Below are 24,026 nucleotides of genomic sequence, written 5' to 3'. Positions count from 1 at the left end.
ATTGTTTAAAAATTATTAAATAGATTGAAAAGATTTACACAGGGAGGATAATGTACATGGATTGACAATTTGACCGTGGTTATTTCCTGTAGGCCTTAAATTACTCCACATTTGTTTAAAAGATCATCCTCTCAAATTTAAGTCGCCCACCGATACAGAACATTTGAAGCCCAAAGGGCCACCATGAATAATTCTATGGGCCATTGATGTGGCCCATTGAACATAACACGTGCTCGCATATAAATTTATTGGCCGCCACTTTTTCAAATCATTCCCGCGATGTGAACTATCTCATCTCAGTAAGGAAGATGGATAATCCGCCGAAGCAAGATAAATGCGATTTTAATCCCCGTATGAAACTCGCTATGGCAATCGCCATTCTCAATTCCCGGCGCCATCCTTCTTCTGTTGCTACTGCTAATAAAGTTCAGTCTCAAACTTCTTGCAGCAATGTCTCTGAATCAGACGCAATCAAATGGAAACGAAAGGTTGCCACTCTCAATTTTCTTTTTGTTTTTTGTAAACTATCTTTATGTGTGGTGCGAGTGATCACTCTTTTTTTCTTTTTGGAAAAGTTTAGTCTAAACAGTGGAAAGAGGAAATTATGAGGCTTAAGGAAGATCTCAAACTTGCTGAAGGTTAGCTCTCTATTTGTCTCTTTCTCTCTCTCTAGGAATAATATGCGACTGTGAAAATCGAGCAGTGTTCTTGTTGTTTTATGATGTATACTTCTCAAATGTCTCTTAATGTACTTTTGTGTTACTATTTTTGAATTTTCATAAAACGAATGCTGAAACATTTGAAGGCAGAAAATAATATTATGATGGAGTTCTGAGATTTTTTATTTGTTGACGATACTTTCATAACACTAAATTAGTTTTTAACATTAGATTGGATGCATCATGACGTCTTTCCGGAAAACATGATGTGCAAATGCTATTTCTTCGATGATTTGGGGGATAGTAGTCCTAAGGATACTACAAATGGAGCTGGATCTGATCAGAAGAGATTCGGTGTTGTACTTCAGCGGAGATTTCTTAGACAGGGTTGTTCCTCCCCTATTGTTTATAAATTACATCAAATCCATCGATTTGAAACCTTTCAACTAGAACCTTGAAGTGTTTGTCTTTATTCTTGTTTTTTAACCAGGTAGCGATTTTATTTCTTAGAGTTATAAAAACAGTTCATTTTGGGTTCTAATTGCAGTGAGATTAAGTGAACGGAAGAGGAAAAGAGATGATTGCTCATCAGAGATATCATGCATCTCAGGTGAAACTTCTTCATTAATTTATTCAAGTACCGGAACTAAGTTGTGTTTTGACCATTGAAATATTGCTGATAAATTGGATTTGAACCTTTTTTAATTTAATTATCAAGGTCACCTTTGGAAAAGGGGAAGTTAAAAATGAGCAATCGCTCAGGTGACTTAAGACAAGTATGTTAAAGTTAAACGTAGATTTCATGAAAGAAACGTGAATTTGGCTAAAAATAGGAGAAGCTTGTTTTTCCATGATGCTGTGAATGAGACTAGCACAATAAGTGCAACACGAGTAATTCTCATTCCTATAATTTTTTTTACCTAAAAGTTTCTTGTTGCTTCCAAATACAGTACGAATCATACTAGAATATCCATGTATCAGCATCAGTAAACAGGCCAAACATTTCACGTCCATAAATTTGAGGTGGCTCTCAGAAATATGTTTGAACTCCAAGATCATGTCGAGATGCACGTAAAATATCTCTGACATCTGTGGGTGTGTGGAAGAATTAAAAGGAAAACATGGTTTATCATAGTGACGGAAGTGCAAGTTGGTTGATGTTTTTCTTCTTTGACACAGGTGAAATTTTGTTTCTAGTTTGAGTTTATTGTGCCTTACTGCTTGATTATTGTCCTTGACAGATTTTTTCAGTGAAAATAAAATGGAGCAACTGAGAGCTTCAGTAGATTTTCTTGTGGAGCTTTGTGAGAATTCCTCTGTGGCCAGAGTGTGTTGCTTTATCCTTTCTTCCCACCATGGTTTCATCAAATTAAAGTTGATAAAATTTATTATTTCACCACTCATAGTTCATCACTTTTGACGTTTTATTCAGGCTTCCATATGTTTTGCAGGTAGAGGAGGGAAATTTTAAGAATTTGTCTCGCCAAGCTGTTGACTTTATTCTTGGTACAATTTTTCATTATTTTCCTTCCTCCTATAAGCATGCCAAAGCTATACTTAAAATACCAGCAGTGCTGGTGAATGGCCTTCCTATATTTGGCAAAAGAAAAAGGTATTCCAAGTGCCAAGGATGTGAAGTAGACGTGCTCAATAGTCACACCTGTTTCTTTTTGTGCATTAGGTAGTTTCTGGGATGAGAAGGTGGCATATCAGTTTTAGAGGAGATTATCACATTCTACTTCATTTTATTTACTTATGTCTTCTTGTTTTATAAAATTAACAATCCTTGAGAAACCATAGAGAAGTTCATCATCTTTTCTTCCAAATCTTGAAAATGCGACAGTTAACAGGAATGTAGAAACCCACTATACAGTTTTCTAAAAAAGAATAATCCAATTTTCATTTTGGAACATCCACAAACTTTTCATTTTCTAGTTAGTATGAACTATCCTTGCTCAAAACCACAGTGATTTGAAGTATATTAATTTTCACCAGTTTTTTGATACCCATACTACATTTCTGGGAAAATATCTAAATTTAATGTTTTCACTCTATTCTAACATTAACTTCCAATTCAAACCAAGCGATTAATATGTCAGTGGAAAGACTAAATAACTATTTGCCTAGGTTAATCTGATACCATTGCTTGCCTAGAGAGGAACAGCTTGCTCAATGGCATTTCTAACTCATGTGAGTTTAGTTTTCATGGCATGTGATCTTATAATATCTTTTTTCTTCGATAGAACGGTTGAAAAATATTTGTTATAACCTGTAATTTGTCTAATGTTATTTTCTGGTTCTATGAAGCCACACTTAAAGCTCTATCATCAAAAGGAAATATTGACAAGACTGTTGATAGCATTGTTAGTAGCTTAATCCTGCGTTTGACACGAAGGATGTGCGATGGGTCACTAGGAGATGGTAATGGTTGATCGTGTGTCTGTTTGAAGTTTTTCTTGCCTTCGTTGCTATGTTGGCTCATTGTTATTTATGCAAATATTTTGCTTTATTGGATTGAGTTGTGTCATTGATAACCTTTTGATTTTCTTTTAGACTTTAGTTTACTGGTGGATTTGGGTTTCAAAAACAAGTAGGCCATAAATTTGATGTATTTTCCACTGATGTTTCCAACTTTACTCAATTCTCTTTCACACAAAACATGCTGGTGCTCCATACTTTTACAAATACTCCTCCTGCAGACTGTTTCCTCATAACTCCTCATATATATGTTTTGTGACTCGCGACTTATTTTATTCACTAGAAAGAGTTCTAAGACCATGTCTATGCCCAAAATTACTGTATTTTATGGCAAGAGATATGCTTAACTACTTCTTAGTTCAAGTTATAGACTCAACGAGCTTGAAACAACCTGAATGTTCTGCTTGAATATGAAATTTCAAGGCCTGGGCCATTCTGTCTTAATTGGCAAGCGGCTGAGAACAACTTGAGATTCCATTCTTCTTCAGAAGAATCCAGCTGTATGTACCTGAAGTTAGCCAAGCTAATATATTTTATAATGTCTGGGGATGCTGTGACGGTCAATCATCTGAATCTTGAACAAGGGATAAGCAAGTTAGTTCTATAAAACAAAAGTTTCAGGTCTAAAAGCCTGTTCTAGACAAAATAAATGAAGCAAAACACAAGAATTAAGATTTGGCTGATAAGCACATCCATCCATCTTTAATCTCAGAATATTTAGAAGAATTTGTAGGAATGGTATTTCAAGATCTACTTCAATTAATCAGGATTTTTTAGTCTGCAGCTATTTAACGTTGACCAACCTCTGTTAGTAACATAATGAACTAGGCTTTGGCTTCTGAGCATGCCTTCGATGCTGTGTATTCCTAAAAGAAATTAAAAAGAATGCTGTAATGCCCAAATTTGAGCATCTTTATTGGCGAGTTAGTTCAACTTAATTTCCAGTTTTAAATTGTTTTTCTTTTCCTTTTCAGAGTCCCGTCATTGTCAAAATAATCTCCAGTTTTATATTCAGCATTTATTGTGTAAGCTTGGAACCGATCCTTATGTTGGCCAACGCCTGATCCTTTCAGTTTCTCAGAGAATTTCTCTAGTTGCAGAAATTTTGCTCTTCATGGATCCATTTGATCGTGCCTTCCCCAAAATGCATAATTGCCTGTACATAATGTAAGTGTTAGAATTCACATAGTATTTACGAGTATCGGCATAGATAACTCGTATGGCTGCTTTAGCTCCAGAATTTTTTTCCTCTATTTAGTACATGCTGTTTTTTGACAGCAAGAAAACCATGTTGTTCAATTAGAAACATAGTTATTTAAAGTGCACTAGGCACATGCCTAGTTTCACAGCATAGCAAGGCACAACTGCTGCATCTACGTGTAAACCAGTGCTTAGCTTTTAGTATAGCACATGCTTCAAATGATGTTTTGTATATTCAGTGGCATGCAACATAATAGTCACTTAATATTACTTGTACACATCGATTTTGTTTTATTGTTGTATAATAGTTTGTAGTGTACAGACCATATCTCAAGCAACAAAAATTTCAGAGGACCCCAAGGTACTTGGACGATTTGGTTGTATTTGGAACTCGAACAACTTTCTTAGAATAAATTTCTGCACATCTTTCTTTTGACTTTCTATGCTGTAAAATTAGAGCATTTGAATTTGATGTTTTTGTAGCTTACTTACCATTTTTCATGTCGTAGACTACTTATGGTTTTCTATTTCCCAACGAAATTTCTCGAGTGTCATTAATGAGAAATTACGGGGATGGCAGGATCCAGTTCATTGAATTTTTGATTTCAGACTGTTTAATTTTTTGGTCAACCGGTCAAGAATTTGATTTAAGTAAGTGTTTTCTTGAATCAATTTTTATAATCATCAATATATTTGATCATATTCAGTGATTTATTCTTCTCTTCACACAACTGCTAGTATCATGATATGTTAACTCATGCATGTGTCAATTTATTTACCATGTGTCTTTTAATTGAATACATGGAATAACATATGAATGCATCATTTGGTACGGAACATCTGGCGGATTGTTTGGAACGAGTATATTTTCCCAAAATGACTTCGTGTGATGTTGGTAGGGATTTTAGAAGATTGGGTTGCATCCATTTTCCATGCCCGAAAAGCGTTGGAGCTGTTAGAGGGCAGAAATGCACTATACATGCTATATATGGATTGGGTCATGGGAGATTTAACCCCACAACTGGGTCGGATTTCTTCTGTTCTTAAACTACAACCAGACGTCCTTACTAAGTTGTTTGGCTGAATGCTACACTCTACACGCGTAGGCCACAAAATTTTCAAAATAAATAAGAATATTTCATGTTCATATTTATGTGACTAGCGTATTTTGGGTCACATCATAGCATACGAACTCGAATTCAATGCAAGAGTGTTTTTTCCCAAAAACATTATATGGTGTCAAAATTTTGGGTGGATACATGCTAGAGAAAAATATAAAATTTGAACATTGAATTTGTTAGGATTGCATAAATTGTATGTATAAACAATATTTTCAGGGTTTAATAAAAATAAATATATATTCAAATTTTTGTGAAGCTATTTTCAACTTTTTCATCAATAAATTTTGATCGACATTATACGGCACCATTTTCAATTTAATCATGGATAAATGAAATTAAAATGAATAAATAATGGTTGAGGACTTAAGGTGTCAATTTTATTTATGATTAATCCGTAAAGAGTGCATATGCACATACAATGCAAAAGTCAAAAAGGTAAAGCATTTTCTATAAATGGAACCAAATAATATCTAATAAATAAGAAAAGGACAAAAAATCAAATAAAAGTTATAAAATAATCAATACTAACAAATTTTTGTTCAGGAAACACGCATATGGAAACAAATCAACAAGAGTAATTATCTATATCTAGATAATTTTTAATAAATTAATAACGGAAACGTACCAACAAGAATATTTACTTTATCAAGTTGGTTTCTGAAGATAAAGTCTAAAAAACGAGAGTACTTGTGGAAATAAAAGTGTAGTACGAATTTACGCGTCGATCTTTTCGAATAGGAAAAGAGATCGTTTTATTTATTTATTTTACTTTTATTTACTTATCAGTTTGCGTCGATTTGCGAGTAAGGATGACAATGGGTCGAGGCGGAGACGGATTTGCCATTCTCGTCCTCATCCCCGAATTCCATCCCTACTATACACGCCCCCATCTCCGCTTTTTCGGGTTCGGGGTTGGGGATTCCCGGAACCCGAAAAAGCGGGGATCAACTTCTCATCCCCGCCCCCATCCCAGTTTAAAAAATATTAATATGGCAAGACGACGACGGATTCGGAGATTTTCTCAAATCAAAACTTATTATTATCTATTATTATTAGAGATAATATTAATATTAATATAAAATCAATATTAATAATAATATTATTATTTATTATTTTAAAAAAATATNAGCAACTGAGAGCTTCAGTAGATTTTCTTGTGGAGCTTTGTGAGAATTCCTCTGTGGCCAGAGTGTGTTGCTTTATCCTTTCTTCCCACCATGGTTTCATCAAATTAAAGTTGATAAAATTTATTATTTCACCACTCATAGTTCATCACTTTTGACGTTTTATTCAGGCTTCCATATGTTTTGCAGGTAGAGGAGGGAAATTTTAAGAATTTGTCTCGCCAAGCTGTTGACTTTATTCTTGGTACAATTTTTCATTATTTTCCTTCCTCCTATAAGCATGCCAAAGCTATACTTAAAATACCAGCAGTGCTGGTGAATGGCCTTCCTATATTTGGCAAAAGAAAAAGGTATTCCAAGTGCCAAGGATGTGAAGTAGACGTGCTCAATAGTCACACCTGTTTCTTTTTGTGCATTAGGTAGTTTCTGGGATGAGAAGGTGGCATATCAGTTTTAGAGGAGATTATCACATTCTACTTCATTTTATTTACTTATGTCTTCTTGTTTTATAAAATTAACAATCCTTGAGAAACCATAGAGAAGTTCATCATCTTTTCTTCCAAATCTTGAAAATGCGACAGTTAACAGGAATGTAGAAACCCACTATACAGTTTTCTAAAAAAGAATAATCCAATTTTCATTTTGGAACATCCACAAACTTTTCATTTTCTAGTTAGTATGAACTATCCTTGCTCAAAACCACAGTGATTTGAAGTATATTAATTTTCACCAGTTTTTTGATACCCATACTACATTTCTGGGAAAATATCTAAATTTAATGTTTTCACTCTATTCTAACATTAACTTCCAATTCAAACCAAGCGATTAATATGTCAGTGGAAAGACTAAATAACTATTTGCCTAGGTTAATCTGATACCATTGCTTGCCTAGAGAGGAACAGCTTGCTCAATGGCATTTCTAACTCATGTGAGTTTAGTTTTCATGGCATGTGATCTTATAATATCTTTTTTCTTCGATAGAACGGTTGAAAAATATTTGTTATAACCTGTAATTTGTCTAATGTTATTTTCTGGTTCTATGAAGCCACACTTAAAGCTCTATCATCAAAAGGAAATATTGACAAGACTGTTGATAGCATTGTTAGTAGCTTAATCCTGCGTTTGACACGAAGGATGTGCGATGGGTCACTAGGAGATGGTAATGGTTGATCGTGTGTCTGTTTGAAGTTTTTCTTGCCTTCGTTGCTATGTTGGCTCATTGTTATTTATGCAAATATTTTGCTTTATTGGATTGAGTTGTGTCATTGATAACCTTTTGATTTTCTTTTAGACTTTAGTTTACTGGTGGATTTGGGTTTCAAAAACAAGTAGGCCATAAATTTGATGTATTTTCCACTGATGTTTCCAACTTTACTCAATTCTCTTTCACACAAAACATGCTGGTGCTCCATACTTTTACAAATACTCCTCCTGCAGACTGTTTCCTCATAACTCCTCATATATATGTTTTGTGACTCGCGACTTATTTTATTCACTAGAAAGAGTTCTAAGACCATGTCTATGCCCAAAATTACTGTATTTTATGGCAAGAGATATGCTTAACTACTTCTTAGTTCAAGTTATAGACTCAACGAGCTTGAAACAACCTGAATGTTCTGCTTGAATATGAAATTTCAAGGCCTGGGCCATTCTGTCTTAATTGGCAAGCGGCTGAGAACAACTTGAGATTCCATTCTTCTTCAGAAGAATCCAGCTGTATGTACCTGAAGTTAGCCAAGCTAATATATTTTATAATGTCTGGGGATGCTGTGACGGTCAATCATCTGAATCTTGAACAAGGGATAAGCAAGTTAGTTCTATAAAACAAAAGTTTCAGGTCTAAAAGCCTGTTCTAGACAAAATAAATGAAGCAAAACACAAGAATTAAGATTTGGCTGATAAGCACATCCATCCATCTTTAATCTCAGAATATTTAGAAGAATTTGTAGGAATGGTATTTCAAGATCTACTTCAATTAATCAGGATTTTTTAGTCTGCAGCTATTTAACGTTGACCAACCTCTGTTAGTAACATAATGAACTAGGCTTTGGCTTCTGAGCATGCCTTCGATGCTGTGTATTCCTAAAAGAAATTAAAAAGAATGCTGTAATGCCCAAATTTGAGCATCTTTATTGGCGAGTTAGTTCAACTTAATTTCCAGTTTTAAATTGTTTTTCTTTTCCTTTTCAGAGTCCCGTCATTGTCAAAATAATCTCCAGTTTTATATTCAGCATTTATTGTGTAAGCTTGGAACCGATCCTTATGTTGGCCAACGCCTGATCCTTTCAGTTTCTCAGAGAATTTCTCTAGTTGCAGAAATTTTGCTCTTCATGGATCCATTTGATCGTGCCTTCCCCAAAATGCATAATTGCCTGTACATAATGTAAGTGTTAGAATTCACATAGTATTTACGAGTATCGGCATAGATAACTCGTATGGCTGCTTTAGCTCCAGAATTTTTTTCCTCTATTTAGTACATGCTGTTTTTTGACAGCAAGAAAACCATGTTGTTCAATTAGAAACATAGTTATTTAAAGTGCACTAGGCACATGCCTAGTTTCACAGCATAGCAAGGCACAACTGCTGCATCTACGTGTAAACCAGTGCTTAGCTTTTAGTATAGCACATGCTTCAAATGATGTTTTGTATATTCAGTGGCATGCAACATAATAGTCACTTAATATTACTTGTACACATCGATTTTGTTTTATTGTTGTATAATAGTTTGTAGTGTACAGACCATATCTCAAGCAACAAAAATTTCAGAGGACCCCAAGGTACTTGGACGATTTGGTTGTATTTGGAACTCGAACAACTTTCTTAGAATAAATTTCTGCACATCTTTCTTTTGACTTTCTATGCTGTAAAATTAGAGCATTTGAATTTGATGTTTTTGTAGCTTACTTACCATTTTTCATGTCGTAGACTACTTATGGTTTTCTATTTCCCAACGAAATTTCTCGAGTGTCATTAATGAGAAATTACGGGGATGGCAGGATCCAGTTCATTGAATTTTTGATTTCAGACTGTTTAATTTTTTGGTCAACCGGTCAAGAATTTGATTTAAGTAAGTGTTTTCTTGAATCAATTTTTATAATCATCAATATATTTGATCATATTCAGTGATTTATTCTTCTCTTCACACAACTGCTAGTATCATGATATGTTAACTCATGCATGTGTCAATTTATTTACCATGTGTCTTTTAATTGAATACATGGAATAACATATGAATGCATCATTTGGTACGGAACATCTGGCGGATTGTTTGGAACGAGTATATTTTCCCAAAATGACTTCGTGTGATGTTGGTAGGGATTTTAGAAGATTGGGTTGCATCCATTTTCCATGCCCGAAAAGCGTTGGAGCTGTTAGAGGGCAGAAATGCACTATACATGCTATATATGGATTGGGTCATGGGAGATTTAACCCCACAACTGGGTCGGATTTCTTCTGTTCTTAAACTACAACCAGACGTCCTTACTAAGTTGTTTGGCTGAATGCTACACTCTACACGCGTAGGCCACAAAATTTTCAAAATAAATAAGAATATTTCATGTTCATATTTATGTGACTAGCGTATTTTGGGTCACATCATAGCATACGAACTCGAATTCAATGCAAGAGTGTTTTTTCCCAAAAACATTATATGGTGTCAAAATTTTGGGTGGATACATGCTAGAGAAAAATATAAAATTTGAACATTGAATTTGTTAGGATTGCATAAATTGTATGTATAAACAATATTTTCAGGGTTTAATAAAAATAAATATATATTCAAATTTTTGTGAAGCTATTTTCAACTTTTTCATCAATAAATTTTGATCGACATTATACGGCACCATTTTCAATTTAATCATGGATAAATGAAATTAAAATGAATAAATAATGGTTGAGGACTTAAGGTGTCAATTTTATTTATGATTAATCCGTAAAGAGTGCATATGCACATACAATGCAAAAGTCAAAAAGGTAAAGCATTTTCTATAAATGGAACCAAATAATATCTAATAAATAAGAAAAGGACAAAAAATCAAATAAAAGTTATAAAATAATCAATACTAACAAATTTTTGTTCAGGAAACACGCATATGGAAACAAATCAACAAGAGTAATTATCTATATCTAGATAATTTTTAATAAATTAATAACGGAAACGTACCAACAAGAATATTTACTTTATCAAGTTGGTTTCTGAAGATAAAGTCTAAAAAACGAGAGTACTTGTGGAAATAAAAGTGTAGTACGAATTTACGCGTCGATCTTTTCGAATAGGAAAAGAGATCGTTTTATTTATTTATTTTACTTTTATTTACTTATCAGTTTGCGTCGATTTGCGAGTAAGGATGACAATGGGTCGAGGCGGAGACGGATTTGCCATTCTCGTCCTCATCCCCGAATTCCATCCCTACTATACACGCCCCCATCTCCGCTTTTTCGGGTTCGGGGTTGGGGATTCCCGGAACCCGAAAAAGCGGGGATCAACTTCTCATCCCCGCCCCCATCCCAGTTTAAAAAATATTAATATGGCAAGACGACGACGGATTCGGAGATTTTCTCAAATCAAAACTTATTATTATCTATTATTATTAGAGATAATATTAATATTAATATAAAATCAATATTAATAATAATATTATTATTTATTATTTTAAAAAAATATTATTATTAATACTAATAATATTATTATTTTATTATTGATATTATTTTCGAGACAGATTCGGAAATTTCGAAAATGAAAATAATAATCTCATATCTTTCTCGAACTAGACCGGAGATTTGAAGAAACCTCCAAGTCCGAACTCAAATCCGAAAAAATCGGATATCCTTATTTTTATTTCGAGTTTTCTCGCAGGACCCCAGACTCGTGGGAAAGTTGCCATACCTATTTGCGAGTCAACCTTTCACATTCTCTCTCGCTCAAATTCATATTTTGATAGATTTCGTCAGAATCTCCGATAATTGATGATGCATTCGAATTATCCTCCACCAATCGGCCTAAATATATCTCGGCTCACGCCAAGATACTCCAACCGCAGCCATGTTACTGAGTTAGCGCTGCAAGGTGCGTACACTCTCAACATATTCGTTTATTTGCCTTTTTTTTTTTGGGTTTTTCTACGATGTTATGACTAAATTTTCTAACAAAATCGGTTTAATTCGAAATTACCCTATTCAGTCACAAATGATGGATGAAATCTCATATTTCTCCAATTTGATTTTGCAGGAACAACCATAGGAGCAGATTATTCCGCGATTGGTAAACAAGAGACGATGTCCATTCCTCAGTTCTCCAATTACGGCTATTATGGAGAACTTAAGCCTCAAGGTCCGTGCACATGTCATCTGTATTTGAATTTTATTTTGTCTTACGCAATACTCAATCTTTACTGCTTTTTATTTTTGAAGTGATGTATAGATCAATTATTTGATTTTATACTGAATTAATGAAGATCTTTCTGTCAATTTACAAATTGTGGGAGCGGGTGGAGTTTCTGATATAGTTATTTAGCTCATCATTAATCATTAAATGAATAAAACTACATATCCTTAAGTCGAGAGGCGCCACCAAGCGTATGGCTGAGTGGGAATTTTAAGAGGAAAAAAGGCTCCAAAGCGTAGAAGAAAATAAGCGTGCCTAAGGAAGGTCATATATTTTCCTCTTTTAAAATTTGATTGAGATTTTCATGTGATGATCTCGCTGCAAAAAAAAAGGGGCCCTTGGATCTATCCTTTGGGCAGAGCACCCGAAACGTAGCATCGAACAAACTTACAAATAGATAGCAGCTCTAAACTAGGACATAAATTGCGCCTCAAACTAGAACACTTATTATGGTAAGAAAGAAAATAAAAGTGAAGAAAAAAATCTGTCGGCCATAGCGGATTCCTTAACAACACAAAATACCAAAAATGAAATCTCGATAATCTAGATCAGAAAAATAAAAGAATCTGCTATCTAAAAATATACATCGTCGTAAAGTAGCAGTAGTAGAAACGATAAATACATAAACTGCATCTGGTTTTCCATCTGATTCCAAATGAATGTGAAGAAGTGTAAGTATAATTGAAACAATTTAATTGAAAAAAACAGATGAATATCAAGAATGAGTTCATTGGCCCAACTGCTCAAGTTATTTTTCTGTCCAACAGTTATCCTTTATAACTTGCCATTAACAACAAAATGTACCACCATCAGTAAATTTTTTGTGGCATTTTGTCTCAAAATTCCCTTTGCTAAGTGGTAATTGATGTTGCCGCAAAAGACCTCCTAATCTCTCACTTAACAAATGGCACCATCAAAGTCCTGAATTTATATTACCTGCTGTTAATTATCACACCAAAAATTACTCATCACCCAATCTATCACACTTCTGCAACTATTTCCTCGGTGATTCAGCATGAGCAACAAACACCACTTCTATGGCCACATATTTGTGGTACTCTGTTCCGGTAGTGGTGGAGTGAGCTAATTCACCTTTGGGTGGGACTTCCTTCTTTACCTTGGACATTAGAGGCAGTGTTGTTGTGTTTATGGTGGACCGTGGCAGAAGATTGGTGGAGATAGGGTAGAACAGAACCAGTTACATGCTCGAACTTGTCTAAATGATTTTTTGAGTTTGTTTGGCATAAACTTTATTTTCTTGGTAGATAATGTGAGTATAAAGTGATATCTGGCCACTCTCAATTATTGTTGTTTTTACCTGTTTGTTGTGGGAATGGTTTCAGTAATTATCGAGACTTTTGGTTGTTTGTAACCATGCCAAATCTTATGGGAATGTGGTGTGTTATTTACCCTACCTTAATGTTATTATCATTTCTCAAAATTGTCTTGGGATAAGTTTGAAGTGGTTTGCAAATTAGTATAATGTGCTTTGGATAATCAAGTTTGCGAAACCTCATTTAATGAAAATACAAGGCATGGGTGCCATTTTTCCAACTGTTGCTTTCACACCCCATCTGAATTAACTAAATGATATAAGGATGATCTTTGGTGTACTATTACTGTGGCAATTTCTGTTAGATATGATTGGAATTTGGAACTTGAAAGTGGTCCTCCATATTGGATGGAATGTAACTAAGGACATCTCATGGCTAGAATAGAGTGCTTGAGACATAGATCAAAATTCGTGGTGGGAAATCTTATGATTTGATCATATCAATATGGGGACTATTTTTTGAATCTTTATGAGTTGGTATGATAATACTTTTTCAAAACTATTACAGATATGATAAGTTTGTATTGAAGTTTTTTCACAAATCTCGCATTCAGACCAACGGATTAATTATTAATACATTAGGTTTGCGATGTGATTAGTTTTTACTTTCCATTCGTTTCTGTAATAGGATTGTATTTGGCATTTCTAATTGTATTTGATTATTTTGTGTTTCATGTCACTTGGTAAATTAGAAATCAGGTATTGATTTCATCGGCCTCATATCCAGGATTTAGTTTATCAATGTTTTGTTTGAAAATTTTCAGCTGGTTATTTGAGACCAGAAATAGGCTGGAGTCAGCAGGAACACTTTCAATATCATCACCCTCCACCTCACGATCTTGACATGCGAGTGATAACTGAAAGAGAAATTGAAAAGGAACGAATCAGAGAAGAGATGATCCGGTCGGATATTGCAATAAGGCATGTTCTAGAAGCTGAGGTGAGTAGGGTGCTGATGATGGAGAAGGAGTCTGTTCTTCAAAGAGGCAGCAATGGATTTCCATTCTCCTCATTACGGACTTTATTGTTTGAGTCACTGATGAGGCTTCCTTGTTCTGTGACTAGAGTAGAGGAAAGGTGGGTTTTAGTGGATATGATTGCAAAGTTACTCGAGGAGAGAGAGAGGTTGAATGGAATGTGTGAAACTGGAAGAATAGATACTTTGCCATTCCAGAGAGGAACTTCATATTTGAAAGTTTCAGAAGTTAAGCCTGCCTTGCATGAGGATAACAAAGAAGATAAAATTATTTTGCTGGTCAGTATGTATTCCTTGATGTCTGTTTTGTTTTGTGTGTCATGAGATTCTGATTTTTTGATCTTGAGGGTGTTAAATCCACGTTCCTGGAGGAAAAGAGGTTTAATTTCAAGGTTTTAGCTTACCATGTCAAGTGAATCGATCTCATAAATAACTGCAATCTATTCCTTTCAACTTTCTTAAGAACAAGGTCTCCCTGTTCAGGAAATTTTTTTTTTTAAAAGAGGTTTATGATATTAACAGCTTCTTAAATTGAAACTGTAGTTCATTTGACTTCAATACTCTGGCAAAACAATGAATTTGGTTTAACAAATGTATTGATGCTGAATGCTATCGCCAGGACACTTGTGACCTTTTATTTTCTATGGTCTCTTACCTTTTCTTAGTCTCTTAATTAGATATCAAATCATCTCAGTGCACAATTCTAATCCAGGGATGTTCCATATGCCATGCAAACTGATACATGTTACTTGGAATGTGATCTGAATCTCTTCTTTTTACAATTACCTATATGTGTGTGTGTGTGTGTGCGCCCACCCTCTGTGCTTCTATCCTGGCCTAATCCCTGACATCTTACTGCTCCACCACAAGTAAGTTGGCATGTCGGATGTCTGAATCTCGTTGGCATCATCGAGAGACAATATGAGGCAGTCCCAAAACCACAAAGTAGTTGTTATTGGGAAATTATCTATTTTTAGTACCATGTCATGTACCTACATAGTTTCAGTTTTGGGAGCATGCATGGTGTGGATTAATCTCTATCAGCAGCTGTGTTGATCTTTAGGCTTTAATTTTCATTTTCCTGTTTAACTGCTGTTAGTTATTTTATAACGGCTTTTCATTTGCACTATTCTTCTTTTGTCCTAAAATCACGCCCTTGCATAGGCAGGGTGTTCACAGACCCCTAACCATGTTAGTGAGAGGAAAGTGTTACTGAAACGAAAGTTCAAAGGTGGATAGGTGATTACGAGCGATGACCAAGCTGACTATGAATTGAAAATTAAAAACAAAAGTACAATTCTGGTGCAATTGATCAGCAACTGGAAACTAGGTGTAAGACTCATATGCCTACCTTTTTTGGGTCTGTGATTGGGCTCCATGGGCTATCAAGAGGGCTGTTATTTGAAGTGGGGAGTTATGTCTTATGTGAGTGGGCTCAATGGGCTATCAAGAGGGGTGTGATTGCAGGACCCAAAAGGGATAGCCCGTGGGACTTGCACTAGGGAACTATGGTTTGTCCTGTGCCGATCGGGCACATGTATAGTTCTGTTGATGAGCTATATCTACAAAGCAATCAGCTATGACTTGGGTACTCGGAGACAACTATTGGTCTCTGAGGTGAATGTTTTATTTATAAAATCGATTCATTATAAGCAAATAGGGTTGTAAGATGCACAAGCATGCCCTGAATTAACACTTACGATTGGAACTTGTTAATCCTGAAACAGAAGGGGTCAGAATGTGTGAGAAGTTCCTCAACACATTATTGTCTGGTAATGGGAAATGCTTCCCAATAGGTTTTGGAATCAGATGGTACAAACTAGGATTATGAGACCTAGTGAAATTGAAATTTATTTTAAGGGCAAGTGTTAGGAGGCATAATATGCTTTTGAAAATGGGAAACTTTTGTTTCCTTGGAGTTTCGATAGTTGCTCCATCAAAGGTCGTCTTTATGCTTCTGATGTTTTTTTCTTTCGTGGTAGCCCAAACCTGATGTCAATACTTCTGGATCAAAAAGAGAAGCTGAAACATTGGATGCTTTCATGAAGAAGAAAGCTAAAGTGGAGTGGAGCTGTGCTGTTTGTAAAGTCAATACCTTTAGTGAACGACAGTTAAATGAACACCTTGGGGGAAGAAAACACAAGAATGAGGAGTCCAAAATGCGAAGAGCTCAGAAGGGTAATGAAAACCATAGGATTGGTCGAGCCACTAAATGCAAATCCGCAGCTGAATCTTTGGCATGTGAAAAGCTTATGAAGAAAAGGCGCAGAGCTCGTAAAAGGAGTAAGAAACAGCAATGGAGAGGTCTAATTAATGCAGTCTAACCTTCTCCGTTTTCTATTCTATTTCCTATATTCTTTCCAAGTTGCCATGCATGCAATTCATCCAAAAATTTAAATTAAATTCATGATTGAAATTAATTAAACACATGGCAGCAGAAGAATGAATGTAGTGGGGGATGGAGTAGAAAATGGCAGCAGAAGAATGAATGTAGTGGGGGATGGAGTAGAAAATGATGCCGAAGATTTCATGCGCTAATTTTGATTCCTCGCTTGATTTGGTGGTTTGATATATTTCGTGCGAGTATTTATGGCTTTAAAATATATTGGGTTGATTTCCCTGTTCTCTGAATGAGTGGACTGTCACATGATTTTACCAATTAAAAAAACATATGGCTAAATTATTTGTTCACCGTATCAACTAAAAAAACATATGCCTAAATGGTTTATTCACCGTGAACAAAAAGTGTGTATAATAAAGTTTTTATTGACGAGTGTCAATGTGCATGACCAAGATATACCATTTGGATCCATCCTGGGTGTATGACGAAAATTTTTTAAAAATTTATTGAAGATTGGTAGTAGGTTATTTTAGGGAGAAGCTGTATTATTAGGCTGTTACAAAATTGACCAAAAAGTTATAAGTTTATAGTAGTTATTACGCTGAATGCTATAAAAAGGAGATTATTTGTGTTAAAACGATAACACATTATTACCTCGAAATTTATACATCCATGCCAAAAAACCTTCGATTATAATTCATAGAACAAAATTATTAATGAAATTTTAATAAGAAAATTTTATTTGAAACAATCATTAAGGTATGTTAAGATGATAAATTCAACATACTCAAATTATTAGATTCATTTAATAATAAAATATATTTTTGTTAGGATTTCATTATTTATGTAGTTATATGAAATACATTCAACATGTATGAAGTATTAACAAAATTGAAATGAAGTTATTCAGCATATTTTGGTCAGACACTGCCATATTTTAATAAACTAGGAATGTACACGTGCGATGCACGTAGGTGATTAATAATGAAAAATATAATCACGAGAATTATATAATGTTTAAAGTCGTTTGAATACCATCATGTTTATAAGTATTTATCAATCTAAATATATCAAAACACAATACATAAAAATACATCATGACAATAAATCATATATATTCACTTATTTATATGATATTTTTCAATCCGCGACATAATAATACAACTCTCTTAAATGATAAATCAACAAAAATATTTTTCATTCAAATATCATTCAAAATGAAAAAAACAATAAAAATAAAATTAACAGAACAGTGAATTTTACCAAAATCAAAACTAAAATTTACTTAAATAGAGTACACATAGACAAACGTCAAATAAAATTCTCTTAATTTACTAAATTATCATAATAATGTTAAAATAACATCATTAAACTTGTTATTAAGGTAAATATCACTTTTGCTTTTGCTAGCTTTTAACACATTGCGGATTTTATTTAATTTCTATGTTTTTTTAGAATACATATTATAGATAATTAATTTTATATCAGAATCAATCATTTATAAATTAATATTGATGATTAATAATTTAAGAGAAATAAAATTTTAACATAATACCACTCAAATAAATATATATAGTAAAAAACATATATAAATAAAATAATATGTAATACTCAGTTGAAAAATTTTATATGTAAAATTGTAATATATAACAAATGATAATAAACTATCAATATAATTCATATTTATTATAAGGATTATATTGATTAAATTTTTTTTCAAGATTATATCATAAATTTAGTTTAAAATTTAGGGAAAAAAGAAGAAGAATGTGTATTAATGTTTAAATATATCTAAGATGGACGATGAATTACAAAAATTGACTAACAAATGTAAATAAATAATTTTTTTACATAAAATTTAGAAAATAAAAAAAAATTTGAGTTAATGTCCAAATCTATCTAAGATGGACAATGAATAAAAAAAAAAACCTTAAAAAGACATATTAATTTAATTTGCTAACTTAAATGAACAAGAAAATGTAAAAAAATACTTTTTTGGCATAAAATTTAAGAAATAAAGAGAAATGTATATTAATGTCTAAATTCATTTAAGATGAACAATGAATTACAAAAAAAAACCCTTAAGATAACTTAATAATTTAATTGACCAACTTAAATGAACAAGGACATATAAGAAAATTCACAATTGAAGTGGTATATTAGAAATATATGATTTTATTAGTTCATATTTACAAATCAACTTGTGAAAAAATTGATTAAGAAATATAAGTGATATATTAAAAATATATAATTTTATTAGTTCATATTTACAAATCAACTTGTGAAAAAATTGACTAAGAAATGTAAACAAATAATTTTTTTTACATAAAATTTAGGAAAAAAAGAAGAATGTGTATTAATGTCCAAATATATCTAAGGTGGACAATGAATCACAAAAATTGACTAAGAAATATATCTAAGATGGACAATGAATCACAAAAAATTGACTAAGAAATGTAAATAAATACTTTTTTACATAAAATTTAGAAAAGAAAAAAAAATGTGTATTAATGTCCAAATCTATATAAGATGGACAATGAATCACAAAAAAACCCTTAAAAAGACATATTAATTTAATCTGCTAATTTAAATAAAAAAAATGTAAACAAATAATTTTTTTGGCATAAAATTAGAAAAGAAAGAAGAATTTGTAATAATGTTCAAATTCATTTAAGATGGACAATGAATTACAAAAAAAATCCTTAAAATAACCTAATAATTTAATTGACCAACTTAAATGAACAAAGACATATAAGGAAATTCACAATTGAAGTGGTATATTTATATGTATGTTAGATTTGACCACGACATAGAATAGTATTTGGGAACCCGGACCTCCCCCCGACTTACACATGCACCGACATAATTCACCTTTACTAACAAAGTAGTGAGATCATGGATGGGAAAGTGAAAATAAACCAAGTCAGAGCAACATAATTCAATAGCTTCACACAAAATGCATCGGACAACTTTGTCATTTCAGAAGGGTCTTCACAATTGACTTCACATTCAGCTTCTTCAGGTCGGTATACGACTGACCGCACCCAACAAACATCACAGGTGCTCCAGAAACGTAAACCATGGACAGCGCAGCTCCCACCTTGCACCATTTATGACAACCAACAATAATAAAAATTTACGAACTAGATAAATTGCAATTTTATTTTATGTATAACACGAAGAAGTGTTGGCCAAGGAAAATGGAATAATGGGGGAAGATGAAAAGGGTAAAATTAAGGTTGCTACCTTGTCGTCAATGGTATCAAACTTGGTAAGGAGGATTCCATCGATCAATCTTGGATTAGGAGAGGGTGAAAGGTCCCCTAGTTTCTGAAATTGAAGTTCCATCAGAAAAATAATTTATATGCAAGTAGAAAAAAGACAAGGGTTGAAGGGGGAGTAGAATTCCAATCAACCTGATTGAACTTTGTCAATTGATCAACGGCATCGTTCCCCACAAGTGCCTCACCAACAAACAAAATGAGATCTGGAGTGTTAACGTAGATAAGCTTTGACAATGCTCGCATTAATGGTTCATTGTCCTGCATGACATTTTTTAATTATAACACCGTCAAGTAACACATATTTGGCAGGGCACATATATGACACAGAAGACTAGACTCCATTACATTTCCTGGCCTTCACTCAATGTAAAACCAGTGTAACAAATATCTATTTATAACAGTGCTCAAGCTTTGTTCGTGCTTCGAAAAGTTACAGCGATGCAAGAGGAGGAGGTAACAAGATGCACATAATAACCATCAAATGAGCTATTTACCTGCATTCTTCCAGCTGTATCCACCAAAACAACATCTGAGCCATTTCGTAGGGCCTCTTGAATTGCTTCTTTTGCAACAATTGCAGGATCTTTCTCATAACCCTTCTCGAATATTGGGATCTGGAAAGATTAAGTGCAGATCATTTAGTCTTCGTGTAAATGCTATTTCATCAAGAATAACATCTCAAACAAATGTAGGTCACCAACACTTGTGTTCTACCTGGAGCCTACGAGCATGTGTACGCAGCTGCTCAACAGCTCCTGATCTGAATGTGTCACAAGCAGCCATCATCACACTGATTTTATGTTGCTGAAGCCAATATGCAACCTGCACAAAAGCATATTGATCAAAATATGGAAAAAATGCATGGAGCTCATCTGATACTAATTTTATTTCTTTGATAAAAAGCCTAACCTTCGCAAGATTGGTGGACTTTCCAACTCCATTAACCCCGACAAAAACGACAACATATGGTTTCCCTCGTTCCTTAGCAGCATGAACATCTCTCAAAATGTCTATGGAGCGCCTGGGAGTTAAAATGCGAACAAGGGCTTCTTCCATAGCTGCCTGGTGTACATCATTAATATCATTAGGTTGATTTTCAAATAGCAAACTTGCTATTAAAGGAACATGAATCTGAAGTTCAGATTCCGAAGTTAGAAGGTAATTTAGCTTAAAAAAATTAGAAGCCAAATTTGTTCCCTGAGGAAAATGGTTTCCTTTATGACCAACTTTTGGATTTTGTAGAGGATGAGGGTTGTTCAAGTACCTGCACAGTTGATGAAATTCTAGTAAAAGAGGCTAGCTTCTTCCCCTCAAGGCTTGCAGCCACCGATTCACAAAGTTTTTCAGCTATTTCCTCTGCCTGCTCAAGCAATCATTTTAAATAAACAGGAAAAATAAACAACACATTATGAACACAAGAGAACTCAAGCAAATGAATAGAATGATACGCATTTATGTCGAGCAATGGAAATTATTAGCAAGAACATTTTCATGGAGCAGTGGTTCAACCTTCCAGGACCAGAAATAAGGGGAGACAACTAGACAGGTCAAGAAATCTAACATACCACATTCTTGGTCATAAGCCTGTCCTTGAGAGCCTTAAGAGCAGGTTCCAGATCAGATTTCTCCAAATTTGCTTTTCCTGCAATACTGAACCCACAACAGATATTCAGATGATATTTGCCAACCCCATCACAATGAAGCAACAGTAAATGTCGTGACTCGCGATACATTACAAAATGCCACAAGACAGGACAGCAATGACTGAAGACATCATTAATAAGCCCCGAATACAAAATCCTCCCTATGCTAAATTAAGCAGCTCTCTGCAAGGTCAATGTTCAGAGACATTGATTTGACAACTGGTGCTGATAGGCCAAGCCATCACATCAAAGAAACGATGGCCATCGGATAGAAAAATGACATCAATTTCTAGACCTTTAGTCCAAATATTCAATGTTTAAATTTCATAGGTACAATTACCACTTACATGCGTGCACCATATGCGCACCAACATGACACAGGAAAAAAGATCCACATTTTAAATTAAATGAATTTGTATTGATAATAAGTACAAAAAAAGACCCCGACAACATTTCTCCTTTGTAATGTACCAGTAAAAGTTCAGGAAAATAGATATTTTTATCCTTGCTTGCATGCAAGATAGAGAATATACCTCTGAAACATGGATGAGAACCAGCCTTTCTTTCCCATTTTAGCATTGTTATCCTTCCCTGTGTCCTCCTCCTCGGTCTCACTGTCACTACTGAAAATTTCTTCTTTGTCCATCATGCTATCACCTTGATCTGTAGCTACAGCAGATGCAATCTCTTCCCCATTCTCACTCACTGGATCTGTAAAATCCAACTTTGGTTCGGGAGGTGAATCATCCCAGACTCTGTTCTTTTTGGTTATCTTCTTTGCTGGTTCGATTTTGGAACCCTTACTTACAACATTATCTGTTTTCTTTCCACCTTTGGACCTAAGCTTCTGCAACTTATTTACATCAAAAGCCCCCGTGTTGGAAGTCCCATTTTCTTTACCTGTGGCATTAATCTTCGCTGGTATTTCCCCTTTCCCAACATGTTTTTTTTTAGAGTTTCCATTTTCCAATTGGCGACCTTTGATCTTGTCACCATCTCCACCATCACTTCCAGATTCATCTCCATTCTTTTTTTTATTGCCTCCACCAATAATGCCATTTTGTACCTGTCCTTGCTTCTTACCAAGAGTATTATTAGCAGGCTTCCCAACCTGCTTTGATTTCTTCATTTCCTCGGCAAGAGCCTCAGCTTCCTTCTTAAGCTGCTGAAATACGTCATCGAAGTCATAGTATGAAGTTCGTTTCGGATCATAAATCTCCGAGAACTCTTGTTTAACCATAGAAAGCAAATCATCCACATACAAGAGGTGGAGAATCCTTTGATACACAGCAACAAATACAAGCCCAAGTTCATTGTGAAATGCCCACTTAAGGGTGTATGAGGCACCAGGTGCGTCATAATTATATGATGCCACTCCAGATCGTTCCTCCAAAAGGCAGGATCTTATTAAGGTGTCAATGGGTGACCCTCTAAGAGCATTTCCAAACTCTTTATACGTCCAGAGGATTAAACCTCCTCTTGTAAATATCAGTAATTGTTCTAACATCTCTAACAAGCAACAAAATTATAACCTGCAAACAGGAAATAAGAAATAAATACTCATAGAACAATACGTATGATCTCAACAACAGACATTAAATAACAATAGAATTTCTCGATAGACATCAAATAACAAAAACCAATCCAAGAGGACGGAATTTCTCGATCAGGATGACAATACAAGAAAGAAATCAAGATTTTCCCGGTAATTAAACATATTCCTCACACACACATACTTCGGAAGACAAACATATCTGAAAATTCGAACCCTAAACGGAATGAATGTAAAGCACAGATCCCACCGGGATAGTAAGATCGAATACAAGAATCGCAGCACATAAAGAGGAAAAAAGTCCGACAATTCAAAAAGAAAAAAATAAAAACCGAGATCGAACTCGTTGATGCGACAGAGAGGAAGAAGATTTATTACCTTCTTGTCAATTGTCCTTGAATATGGAAATGGTAATAACAAATAAAAAAATTTGATATTTATAATTATAAAACCTAAGTGTCAAGTTGCGGTATGACTTGGATTCCCTAATTTGTCGGCCAAAACACGGCTTTGGTNATACACACACACACACACAGCTTACATAATGGGAATATATTTACTTTCATGGTTTCATTATAAAATTTCAAGAAATGTTTATTTTCATTATTATTGTTTCCACAAAATTCAAAATCAGAAAAACTCATATATATGAGTCTCACAATATATCAGATTCATCCGATTTATGAAAAATATCTTTTAATGTCAAAAATAATATCTTTCGTTGTAATATAATTATAGATCAGATATATCATATAAAAGAGTCATCTTTTTTTAAATTTTCATCATTGAATAGAAAAATGGTATCCTTGTGTTGAAAATGAGTAAATTTAATCATTACCCAGCCAGTGGCAGGCAGGAGCATTGCATGTGTGCAAAGATGAAACATTTCTTTTTAAAATTGGAAGTTAATAAATGGTGGTGGTTCTCTCTCT

At 34.1% G+C, this 24,026-nt stretch overlaps 4 protein-coding genes and 1 long non-coding RNA gene across 9 annotated transcripts; 3 read left to right on the top strand and 2 right to left on the bottom strand.

Annotated features, from left to right (window-relative positions):
* The first annotated feature begins 101 nt into the window (after positions 1-101).
* LOC140958247 (protein MULTIPOLAR SPINDLE 1-like) lies at positions 102-5,599 on the top strand. 4 transcript variants are annotated; one of them, XM_073415630.1, is made up of 10 exons: positions 102-488; positions 581-638; positions 891-1,046; positions 1,207-1,269; positions 1,901-1,986; positions 2,111-2,165; positions 2,967-3,080; positions 4,211-4,304; positions 4,918-4,988; positions 5,237-5,599. In XM_073415630.1, exons 1-10 carry the CDS (start codon positions 207-209, stop codon positions 5,419-5,421), a joined length of 1,164 nt encoding a protein of 387 aa, XP_073271731.1. In that variant the 5' UTR covers positions 102-206; the 3' UTR covers positions 5,422-5,599. The 4 variants fall into 4 exon arrangements, with proteins under 4 accessions (XP_073271731.1, XP_073271732.1, XP_073271733.1 ...); XM_073415629.1 differs by having other exon boundaries at positions 107-488; positions 4,112-4,304; XM_073415631.1 differs by lacking the exon at positions 2,967-3,080 and having other exon boundaries at positions 104-488; positions 4,112-4,304.
* On the bottom strand, positions 3,215-4,204 carry LOC140958248 (uncharacterized). The gene is made up of 2 exons (XR_012171759.1): positions 3,604-4,204; positions 3,215-3,528 (listed from the first exon to the last, which is right to left on the bottom strand). It is a non-coding gene; the product is annotated as an uncharacterized lncRNA (long non-coding RNA).
* A 668-nt stretch (positions 5,600-6,267) lies between the features above and the next one.
* On the top strand, positions 6,268-10,277 carry LOC140959452 (protein MULTIPOLAR SPINDLE 1-like). The gene is made up of 7 exons (XM_073417278.1): positions 6,268-6,362; positions 6,515-6,647; positions 6,772-6,826; positions 7,628-7,741; positions 8,773-8,965; positions 9,579-9,649; positions 9,898-10,277. The coding sequence occupies exons 1-7, from the start codon at positions 6,268-6,270 to the stop codon at positions 10,080-10,082; spliced, it is 846 nt and encodes a 281-aa protein (XP_073273379.1). The 3' UTR covers positions 10,083-10,277.
* A 1,171-nt stretch (positions 10,278-11,448) lies between these two features.
* Positions 11,449-16,965, top strand: LOC140958902 (uncharacterized). Its single transcript, XM_073416493.1, has 4 exons — positions 11,449-11,647; positions 11,810-11,911; positions 14,063-14,553; positions 16,257-16,965. Exons 1-4 carry the CDS (start codon positions 11,548-11,550, stop codon positions 16,596-16,598), a joined length of 1,035 nt encoding a protein of 344 aa, XP_073272594.1. The 5' UTR covers positions 11,449-11,547; the 3' UTR covers positions 16,599-16,965.
* A 2,295-nt stretch (positions 16,966-19,260) lies between these two features.
* LOC140959209 (uncharacterized) lies at positions 19,261-23,613 on the bottom strand. 2 transcript variants are annotated; one of them, XM_073417050.1, is made up of 10 exons: positions 23,473-23,613; positions 22,076-23,074; positions 21,465-21,549; positions 21,164-21,259; positions 20,809-20,961; positions 20,614-20,721; positions 20,394-20,513; positions 20,032-20,157; positions 19,862-19,945; positions 19,261-19,715 (listed from the first exon to the last, which is right to left on the bottom strand). In XM_073417050.1, the coding sequence occupies exons 2-10, from the start codon at positions 23,047-23,049 to the stop codon at positions 19,590-19,592; spliced, it is 1,872 nt and encodes a 623-aa protein (XP_073273151.1). In that variant the 5' UTR covers positions 23,050-23,074; positions 23,473-23,613; the 3' UTR covers positions 19,261-19,589. The 2 variants fall into 2 exon arrangements, with proteins under 2 accessions (XP_073273151.1, XP_073273150.1); XM_073417049.1 differs by lacking the exon at positions 23,473-23,613 and adding an exon at positions 23,279-23,446.
* Positions 23,614-24,026: the final 413 nt, after the last annotated feature.

Source organism: Primulina huaijiensis, chromosome 15, assembly GCF_012295235.1.
Source record: "Primulina huaijiensis isolate GDHJ02 chromosome 15, ASM1229523v2, whole genome shotgun sequence".
Lineage (NCBI taxonomy): Eukaryota > Viridiplantae > Streptophyta > Magnoliopsida > Lamiales > Gesneriaceae > Primulina > Primulina huaijiensis.
The sequence above is the reverse complement of the archived record's forward strand: the minus strand, read 5'-3'. Positions and strand labels throughout refer to the sequence as shown.